General features: G+C 36.9%; 1 protein-coding gene across 3 annotated transcripts; it reads right to left on the bottom strand.

Annotated features, from left to right (window-relative positions):
• Positions 1–870: 870 nt before the first annotated feature.
• LOC143582670 (uncharacterized) lies at positions 871–9,979 on the bottom strand. 3 transcript variants are annotated; one of them, XM_077065187.1, is made up of 15 exons: positions 7,196–9,979; positions 6,972–7,100; positions 6,705–6,887; positions 6,579–6,631; positions 6,268–6,496; positions 6,126–6,189; positions 5,906–6,040; positions 5,511–5,624; positions 4,802–4,998; positions 4,505–4,720; positions 2,800–3,075; positions 2,570–2,717; positions 1,755–1,888; positions 1,546–1,632; positions 871–1,450 (listed from the first exon to the last, which is right to left on the bottom strand). In XM_077065187.1, the coding sequence occupies exons 1-15, from the start codon at positions 9,752–9,754 to the stop codon at positions 1,364–1,366; spliced, it is 4,611 nt and encodes a 1,536-aa protein (XP_076921302.1). In that variant the 5' UTR covers positions 9,755–9,979; the 3' UTR covers positions 871–1,363. The 3 variants fall into 3 exon arrangements, 1 of the variants encoding a protein (XP_076921302.1); XR_013144012.1 differs by lacking the exons at positions 871–1,450; positions 1,546–1,632 and having other exon boundaries at positions 1,761–1,888; positions 2,570–3,075; positions 5,921–6,040; XR_013144013.1 differs by lacking the exons at positions 871–1,450; positions 1,546–1,632 and having other exon boundaries at positions 1,761–1,888; positions 2,570–3,075; positions 5,511–5,621; positions 5,921–6,040.
• Between the last annotated feature and the right edge of the window lie 1,243 nt (positions 9,980–11,222).

Raw genomic sequence — 11,222 nt, 5'->3', positions numbered from 1 at the left:
CACCATGCCCACGTTGTGCATGTTTGGTGGCACATAAAAGAAGGCTATGTTCATTTTGTGAACAGGTTTTATCAACATATTTTCGGAATCATTCTTCCCAAATTTGTCTCACCCTTTTACACACTGAAACTAAAACTAAAGAATAGTCATTTTTAAGTGAGCTCTTAACTCTATACAAGTTAAAAGAGCAGAAGATAAATCTCGTGTGATTACACGAACACACACAAATTTGTAGTGATTCGGGTGTGTATTACCATGTGTCATTCCTTAGTGTTCATGGACAGTTTTTTTCGTTAAGAGCGTCTCTCTGAGTAGGCAGAGATAATTTCGACACCTTCTCACTAACATGATAATACCACCTCTCGTTGTCTCGATAATTTTGTGCAGTAATCATAAATCTCGTGTCGCTTATATTTGGTAGTATTTTCTCACAAACAATGATTGCGATCAGTGACAAGTTTCATGATATTGGTAAGAGAAATCAGTCAACATTAAACAGGTACCGTTTATTTCACCAGCACGGTGTGTAACTGAACCGAACGGATTAGAGAAGGAAAAAAAATGAAAAGCAAACTTGCAACCTAATTTGGTAACTACCATCACTACCAGGATCATGACCATGGTCATCTCTGGTAGCTTCAACTGTAGAATTATAATCAACTTCTTGCGGAACCACGTGCATAAAGCTCAAAACATCTTAACACCCAATCTATATTTCCCTAATTCATATGTTTATTATCAAAAGAGTTCTAGTTTATGCTTGTGTTAACCAATCTTAAGCTAGCCTCGGTTCCAGCTCATAACAAACACAGAAACACACTATCATAAACTAATAAAAGGTCATCAAAAAACCGAGCAAGCAATTATGTCTGAAAGATGGGGAGATCAATAGCACCCTAAAACATCTATACGATAACAGTCACCAATATAACACGTTTGAATAATTAAATCGACTTCTTTTGCAGTACAAAAACGAGCACACGGGCTCTTTTTACCTCTTTGTTGTCCACCAATTCCATTGGTTTATGTAATATCACAATGGCCAAACCCAAGTACACAACCGAAGGCTGCAGTAGTAGAAACCAAGATGCACCCATTACCAACCACCGGATCACCGAACTGTACAAACCTTTCTCAATAGTAAAAGCCCGTTTTCCAATTTCTGATTTACCATAATAACAAGTCTGGAAAAAGACTTTATAATAATAATAATACTGAAGCGGATAAAAAAAATACGATACTTTTGACTTTTGCTGACTGCACCATCAAAACTTCTCAGAAAGTCAACTCTGCTACAAAATTTCTTTATAATACAAGCTTCCCGAACGACATCATAACTTCTCACCACCGGCCGCCAAAATTGCTAATTTACAGCTTCATAAAAAAGAACCTGAGGTTGCAAATGCCCTTTTTCACACATTGATACTACATCTTCCCATTTTCCAACTACCTACAAATTTAAATATCATACATTAATACATACACACACACACATATACGTCGTCATAAATATATATCATAGATGATTGCATAAAAATGTGTTACCTTGACTGTTTTGTCATCATACATCACCCATCGATGATGAGCATGGCTGTATGCAAAGCAATGATAATGCTGCCCATAATAGCATACCTTAAAAGAAATTGCAAGCATTTATTTTGAATTAAACGACTGCGTGTGTGAAAAATGATATATTCCACTTGCAATAGACTAAAAGAAATCAAAATAATGTCGCTCTATATAAAGAGATTTACCACTGAAACAAGACGGCGTGTGTAATTTGGATCAAGTCCACGGTAAAGTACGCTTAAATCTATTTCAGTAGATAATGCTGCTAATGTCGCCTTTATATCTTCAACACTTTCACATGTGTTCTGCCAACCAAGAACTACAAAACATAACATTGTAGGTTAGCAGTTAATATAGGTGCCGATTTTGACTTAATTACATAAAAATGGGTAGGTTGGTTATAGGTTAAATAGTTAAACAGTTCAAAACTCTTCCAAAGTGTATTCAAAGTTCAAATGCATAAAATATTTTAAAATTCAAAAAATGCTACAAAGGCGTTCGTGGATCGGCCCAAAACCTTAGGGGTGCAAACGAGCCGAGCCACTAGCAAGCTAATCGAGATCGGATCAATAAACAGCTCGAAGCGAGCTGAGCCTGAGCTTCAATAAAGCTCGTTTAGTTATCGAGCCCAAGCTCAAGCCTTGTATGGAAAGATCGTTTAGGCTTGTTGAGCCTTAACGAGCCTTGTGTGTTTTTAACTCTTTAGGACTTCTATGTATTAATTTCACACTGCACAGCCTAGCTCAAGGCGAGCTTAGGCTAGTTTAAGGTTTGTCTCAAAATATATAAATATAATTAAAAATGTGAATAATTATTAAATAACAAATGAGCCGATCTCGAGATATAGAAAAGGGGCTCAAAGCTAGCTGAGCTCAAGCTCAAGCTTGAGCTCTTGTAAGTCAAAACGAGCCTAGTCGAGCTCGGGCTCAGGCTCAGCTCGTTTACATTCCTACTGAGAATCTCTAAAAACTGCCCGTTTGACCAGTGTTTCTGAGAGCACCTGTTGTGAAAACATGAGGTGGATTAGAAAGGATGTGATGGATGTAATTAAGCTTCCCACAACCACCATCATCTGGATCACAAGCTAACTGGTGATTCATCTCAACAAGATTTAACAGCTCATCAAAAGAACCTTCTGGACACATGACCTGCAGCAGGAGTAATATTATAAAGCTTATCATTAGTAATGAAAATTGAGCACAAGGATAAAACTAGAAAAAAGAAGCATGCCTTCATGGTTCGGAGGGCGCTAGCATTGATTTGATGAAAGAAAGATGTGTATTTGAGACTCCTGGTTTCCAACCCACAATTATAACAATTCATCCGTTCAAAAATGTCCATTCCAAAAAGAGTATGTGCTGTACAATGTTTATTTATACACTCCCACGAGCCCATTGTATTGTTTTCCGTTTGTTCAGTATCAGAAACGTTTGTACCAGGTGTGAATGATTTATGTAAGCAATCAAATATCACTCCCAATACTTCCGATGCATCATTCATTTGTGCCTGCCAAATCATCACATAAAATTTGCTAAGATTGGAGATGAGTCAACTCAAAAATCACATAAACAATTGTAAAATGACATTATTATCTCAGAGCATTCACGTCCCATTCTTCATCCATATCTCAATAATTCAACTAAAAACACATTTTCTCTAAATTTTGTTTACATTCTATTAACCTACGACATCCCATTCTCCATTTATATCTCTATCTTATACACAAAACACTTTTTTTATTATTGTTTCTATTTCTTATACACTCACAACAAGTTTAGAGAGTGATGAATAGTAACCTATCAAATATATAGAGTTACTGTTACTCTCTACTATATAATTTAGAGATATAAAAAATAAAGAATGGGATGTAGAGGTACTTTAGCACTTTTCTTTATAAATTACTTAGGGTCGACCCAACCTGAACCAATATACTTCCACATTTTACCCAGCCAGTCCACTTCTAGGCCTGCAAATGAACCAAACGTTCAAACAGTTCGTGAACCGTTGGGCTAGAAGTTCGTTTATTTAATAAACGAATGGACATGAACAGTCTTTTCGTTCATTTAGTTAAACAAACAAACATGAACGCGTGTCTCGTTCATTCATTTATGTTCGTGAACGTTCGTTTACTTATGTCCATTCGTTTACGTTAATCTATGTTCATTCGTAGATCGCATGCGTTTGTTCGTTTACATTCATATATTTACATTTGTATATATATTCATTTAATCTTTCTAGGCCTGTTACAATTTAGTCTTGTCTTAAAAAGTTAAAATATCACCCAGTACAATTTATTCTAGGTTTATTTAATTTTTAGATACAACAGATTAATGTTCACGTTTACTTCTAATCGGTGTTCGCTCAACTATTTTAGTTCATCTATGTTCAGTTATGTTCGTTCTTTGGTGTTAGTTTACATTTGTGAACCATTCGTTACTAATATTAACAAACAAACATGGACACTCATATCTTTATCAAACAAACACAAAACAAGAAAACCTCATTCGTTTAACTGTTTGTGTTCGATCTTATGTTTGATTAAGTTAAATGAACAAACACAAACATGCCTCGTTCGTGTCCATTTGATTCATTTACAAGCATCCACTTCCCACCTCTAGTACTTAACAACAACTAAACCTAAAACATGGGGGTGTTTGGGATTCCTTATTTTACCTCCTTATAACTTTTTCATAAGTTAATAAGTTACAAGTTTGTAACTTATTAACTTATCCCTCACAATAACACACAATGACACAATATCAAACACCTTTTAACTTTTTCAAAAGTTAACAAGTCATAAGTTGCTTAAAATAAGCAAAATCCCAAACATCACCATAATGTACACAAGGGCTTAGCAGAAGCATATAACGTTTAACTCTAAACCCTAAAATATAAAAATATAATATATATATATGATCAAGATGAAAATGCATACCTCTTGAAAGAAGTTACTGTCGGGATACAAGTTGCTAAGAGCAATCCGAAGAGAAGTAGGGGCAACGGCTTGAACTTTTGTATCAGTTGAAGCAGAGTTTAAAGCACTAAAAATATCATACAAAGCGCATGTAACACATGGATCACCAACATGAAGATGATCACAAGTAGTTGTGCCTAAAAATTCCTCACGAAACCGTCTCAAATGCCATAATGACTGCAATTTGAAGTAGAAGTTTACAAATATTAGATTTGAGACGAATAAAGATTGGTGAAACTTGAATTTTGAAATAATAACCTGTATAATAACATTTAGAAAACAGTTGTATTCACCAACTTCATTCTTCAAGCCTGTACCATATACATCACTTCCATTTACATTGTCTGATTCGACCTCAATAGATGTAATACAAGAGTCTTCCCCTTCTATAAGCACGTCGCCAGGTATTATTATTCCAGATATTGAAGAATATTGCTTGTGCGAATGAAATGCATCTGCATTTTTAAAATAAATACCAACTTTAAAGCAAATTCTAAAACTTTGTCCGGACATTGTGACACGCATTTGCACATAAAAAAATATCATTTCTTTTATAGAAAAACATATTTTGGACAAAAAAAAAGTGGTTCTGGGTCTCAATGCAACCCAGCCTAGCCCATTTCGACACACAACAAAATTATTTGTTCAAACCCGAACCCAACTTTACATGTTAAGCAACCCACCAGAGGTGCTCATTTTGTCACTGTTAGCATAACTTCTAGAAACAAATAACCATATGTTCAAAGACCAAGAACAATTTTTCTAGTTGACAGTTGACTAAACTATGAGCTTCATCAAAGTAATTACAGTAGTCTTAAAACACCAGGATTATGCATAAACTCGAATTCTTCTGGATACTTCATATCGTAGTTAATTCGAACTTAAATATGAACTAAAATTAATCAAAATGGCCCAAATAACATCAAACTATTATTATGTTTGTTATAAAAAGCAGATAAATAAATACCAAGGCTTTGGCGGACAGCTTTTGACAGGTCAGCTTGGAACCTTTTTTCGTCATCATCTTCTGCTTGCAACATCAACACCCTTGTTTCATTATCTCCTGAAGAAGAGGTGTCTGCTGTCAAGAAAAGTACAACACATAAGCTGAGATCTTAATGTCATAATAAGATGACAAGAAATGAAATTATAAGATTTTTGTAAAACGCCTCTATTTGTTTACTTTTCTCATTTTTATCATCCTCGCTTTCTCCATACGGAAAGTTATTGAAGGGACATACTTACCAAATTATACCCCACACAAAGTAAATTAAAAAGAACAAAAAAAACGAACATAAACAAATAGACCATATAACTCAAATGACATTGATATTAATGAGTATTTGAGTCTCACACAGATACACATATATATTTCACCTTGAAGAAAGTCACCATATGTACTTTGTCCAGATTCGGTAGTTTCCTTTCCAGCTGGCACGGTTTGCTGTCTTCCATCAATTAGCTTGGTTATACTTTTTTGGCGTCTACTTCTTCTTCCTAACAAAGAGAGACAATGTTTTGTAGTTTCATAAATAATAACATGTGTATATGATGTATGTTTATATATAAGCACAATCAATACCAGTCCTCTCTGAGAGTCCATCTTCTGTAGGGCTCAAGAGTCCATTAGTTTGCTTCACGGGTTCCTAGAAGACAAAAAAAGGTAAGCCGCATCATACACCATTACATTTTTATGTTGCTAACATCATCACAAAGAAGCTCACCGTGCTCATTGGTGTCATTCTTGAGTTATTTTTATGTTGCTCTGCAAGATGTCTTTGCTTAGCTTCATCCTCAATTCTTCTTTGATATTTTAATGTTTCTTCAAGCTTTCTTTCCTCGTCTTCAAGCTCAATCTTCCTGCGCCTTGTTTCATCTTCCTGCTGATGGAAAACACCAACTTCATCCACACTTTCATTTGGTTTTTCATCTATCACAATTGCATCTGAGGAACTGAGAAAAGCAAACATCAGCACAAGGGTAATGAAATAAATTCTTATAATGAACATAAAAGAATAGTGAAGAAGCCACATACATCATCTCTGCATTCCCATTGGGTAAAACATGCGATTCACCAGTGCTTATAGCCTGCATATGCAACAATGTATTCTCAATCTATAACCTAATAGAAGATAAGAAATTATTTAGAATAAGTTCAAACCTTGAAATCCTTTGTTTTTCTGTATTCTTTGTTCTTTCTTTTATCCTTTAGTTTATCATTAAGATGCTTTGGAGCATCAGCCGATCCTTTTTTAGAATCTAGAGCAAGTTCAGCCAAGAAAGCTTCTCTGGCAGCATCTGATTTCTCTGTGGCATCTTTCTCTGCTAAATTCTCTAGGCGTGCCTAAAAATAGATAAAAGAAAAGTGTAAACAAATGTATTTGCACCTTTAACACATGTATCGAAAGTTGTATATGATGATACGAACCCGCAAATATGACCTCACAAGAGGTTCAACTATGAGTCTAAAATCATTAGCACATAATGGACCTAACTTGGCTTCCAACTGCTGCATTCCAGAGAGATTCCGCATGATCCGTGCATCGATTTTGCTAAGCTGCATTTCTGAAAAAGTGAGATAAAGTGGAAGACCGCACAACCGCATATATAAAAAATCAGTATAAAATACGTATATTCATTAATCAAACAGACCTCAACAGACAGCTGTTCTTTCTGTTTCTGGATTCCAATTTCTATGCAAGCATCCAACTGTTGAAGATAGTCATTCACCCTCCAATCATTTTCACCAGCTTCTAAGTCGACATGATGATTCACATTTACAACACCATATGTATCTTCAAACCTGAATTGATTAACATTGAAAGAGTCTACTTCTTTTAGAACATTTGTCAAGGCTTCCACCTCAAACCTATTAACGCATGTAACATCACCGTTCTGTTGAGTAATGTCTTCTCTTCGTTTCCTTAAAACCGATTCGTAGCTTTGTCGAACGAATTCGGTAGAATTCTCTCTTTTCTTACCTTCTTCTAGACAGAGATCTTCAACTAACTGTAATGCCTCCTCGTAACTTATATGCTCCAACTTTCTATCGCATAAGCTCTGCAAATGCGAAAATTCTCTACCGATTATCTCTAAAAGCTCTATCCCTTTATGTATCTTCTCGTCTCTAGTTTTAGTCCAGAATGCCAACTGTTCCTGACTTGTGGGGCCCGAAAATATCCATGACAGTAGAGACTCATCATCATTATCTTTATCTTGGAAAGTGTTTGCATTTAACAAGAGACTTGAACCGTCTTTATCAAAAGCTATTTTTTCAGATACTTCATTGACTTGTGTGACATTGGTCAACTCTTCTAAAGAGTTACCATTCTCTGAATACCTACCTATTCCACATGAACGAGATAGCTCTTGCAAAAACATAAGCACTTTCGTAAGCTCTGTTGCTCCAAGAAAGCATATACAAATTGGTGACTGTTCCACACCAGAGTTCAGAAGCTGAGGATGCAACTCCTCAAGCGCAAACTGTACAACTTTTGTAAGATGACTTGCTGCAAGACACTTATGTTTAATAAGTAAATGGAACAAAGTTTTAATCTTTTCAAGCAGCTCTGTTCGCTCAATGTCATTAGATAATGGCCAGCTGCCGGGGTTGAAATACCCCTTGCAACCTTCACTTTTATCACATTCCATTGGGACAAAGTCAGCAGTTTTAGTAGTCTTTTTGCTCCCTGCACTTAAACCATTACAACTATCCTCATACTCCTTATGATCAAATAAAGCCCATGAATTCCCATACCCATAACTTTCACTAAAACCGCCATTAACTAAGTCTGAGTTAGAAACCGAAGAATTTGATTGCAATTCAACCATTCTAACAGCGGCATTGACATCCAAAGCTTTCCATGGGTAAGTCAGAAGCATTCCAGTCCACTCATTATCAACATTTAAAGGCAAAACAGCCTGAAACTTTGGTGATAAGCTATCCATGTGCTCCTGTAAAACATGCTGCTTGTGCAGATCAAGATCTACAAACTTCTCACCACATCTACAGCACATCCAGAACCTCCAACCACTATCCACACCAAAGGACAAAGCTTCAGTAATGACTTCATATGCTAATCCATCTTTTTGTGATTTAAAATGGGATTCAATATCTACTACTGTTATCTTGTACAAGTCTTTCTTCAAATCTGTACTCATGGACTTCCAATAATGAACAACATTATCTTTTCTTTCAGATATAGTTGCACTCCTTTTCACTTTTCCATTTTTTCTCCTGTCACCTGTTCGCTGGCCCGGCCCAGAAGAAGACTCCGGACCCTTATCTGTTTCAGTTTGGGACTGGGAAGACTCTAGCTTCTGCTGCAATAACCTTGCTGCAGCCACTTTCACTTCAATCTCTTTCTTCCTTTCCTCATCCGTCTTACTCGCTTTCTTAATATCATTCGGCCTTCTAGCTTGAACCACTCTAACATCCATCGGGTCCTCAGGAACCCTTCTAACAGGAACAAACCTAAACTTATCATCCCCGTTCCCTAAAGTCCTCATCCAAGTCGAAAGAGTCCCAAGACTCGCCCTCTGCAGCAACGCCCGAAGCTCATTCTGCACATGCTCAATCCTCGCATCCGGCGAACCAATCTTCAACTGACTCTCATCCAGCAAACTCTCCTTCCCAGGATCAACCGGATCCTTAATCATCAACGCACGCTCACACTCCCTAACCGAATCCTCGTAATCCTTCCCGTCCGCGGCCGTCTCACACAACAAATTCGCGTAAAAATGCGCAAACTCAATCGAACTCGGCGACAACACCACCGCCTTCCTCGCCGACTCCACCGCGTTCCGCAAATTCCTCTGCTTCGCATTCGGATCGTCGATAATCGCCGCCACCTTAACGCAAACCGTCCCTTGAACTCGACAAACCAGCGCCAAACAAGCCGCGTTATCCTCATACTTGACACACAAATCCTTCATTAACCTTAGGGCTTTGGTATGGTTCCCTCGCCTAACCGCATTCAACGCCTTCTCACACTCGACTTTCACCGAATCAATAAGTAACCTGGAAGCTTCATTTTCTAGGTTAAATTTGGGCGTTTGAAGTCCAATCGACGAATTAAGGTTCCAATTGTGGTCCGGAGTGAGTAAACTAACGGCAACGTCTTCTCCGTCGTTAGATAACGGCGGCGGAGGTTGATTATTATTATTAATAGGTTTGGAACGAGTAACGACGTTACGCTTCTTACGGCCCATAGGCTAATTGAATTGAAATGGAATTGGAATTGGAGTTAAGTTCAAAGCAATTGATACATGTATATATGTTTATGAATATGTATAGATATAGATATAGATATAATTGAATTGAAGATCAGACTTACTGTGAGTTGGTGATGGTGGTGGTTGGTGGCGTTGCACCGCAGCGATCGGTGGTTGTGTGAAAAGAGGGGTTTTTATTGTTTTTATTATTATTATTATTATTATTATTATTATTATTATTATTATTAATTTCAAATGAGGCTTTTGATTTTGACATTGACCACCTTTATGTTGATTCGGATATACCATGCCCACATATAACCTCACGTCTCATCTTGGGTAGGATTTTGCTGTCAAATGTCAATAATTGTCAATTTTGGTGTTTTTTAACTTTATACAATATTAAAAAGTCTTACCTAACGAAACGTCGTCCCGTCCTATTACAAGTGTTCATATTTTCTTTTTTATTTGTCACATTATAAGTGTTCACTTTCAAAATTTATTAGACAATTTTCAAATTTACTCTTAAACACACACAATTAACATTAATACGGAGTAAACACTATTGATGGATCCACTTTTCAAGGGCATTATTGTCATTTGATAAAAAAAACAATCATTCAATTCACCCTAAATTTTGTGTCAACTCTGGACACTTATAATGGAACGGAGAGAGTATTTAACATGTTTTTTTTCAATGATTCACGACTAATGAAAGCGTAACTTCGTTAGTCTCCGGTTGCCGGAAAAATGTTTTCGACCAAATACTTCTTTTTCGTCGGAAAACTCAACATTTTCGTCTCAAACCTCTTTAAAATGTTAGATTGGACTTTTAGGAACATTTATTAGTAAAATCCTAGTTATTGATGTCATTGTAACCTTAGGCGGTGGTAGTCGTAAAAACGTTTTCGGGCGAAAAACTTCTTTTTCAGATGGAAAACCGTCAGTGGTGGTGTTCAGATAGTGATGGTTGGCGATGGTGGTCGTGTTCAGGTAGTGGTTGTCAACAGTAGTGTTCAAGTGGTGGTGGTGGTGATGGTGGTTGTGTACAAATTGAGTTTTCCAGAAAAAAAGAAAACGGTTTTTCAGCTGCCGGAGACTAACGGAGTTACGCTTCCGTTATTCGTGGATCGTTTGAAGCAAACATGTTAAAAGGTGGGACTGTCATCATCAATTTCATTAGTTGGGACCGGCAGCGATCAAAAGTTGATGGTTGGGATTATTTAAAACCAATATACATTCTTCTTCTTCTTCTTATTATTATTATTATTAGGTTGTTCGTTGTGGGTATAACCATCTTCACGTCGAAAGTCGTTGCCACCTCGCTATAGTTTCCCTTGTTTCCCCCTTAGTTCGTTAACTCGTGCGCCCATAATGCCCGAGAACGTCTATTTGGTGTGATGTTTAACGCTGGAAAACACTATCGATGTACAAAAGCGATGCCACGTCAGCCGGTCACATCCTC

The sequence above is a fragment of the Bidens hawaiensis genome, unplaced genomic scaffold (genome assembly GCF_021521415.1).
Source record: "Bidens hawaiensis isolate Kalapana, Puna unplaced genomic scaffold, B.hawaiensis_p1.1 tig00031839_1, whole genome shotgun sequence".
Taxonomy (NCBI): domain Eukaryota; kingdom Viridiplantae; phylum Streptophyta; class Magnoliopsida; order Asterales; family Asteraceae; genus Bidens; species Bidens hawaiensis.
The sequence above is the reverse complement of the archived record's forward strand: the minus strand, read 5'-3'. Positions and strand labels throughout refer to the sequence as shown.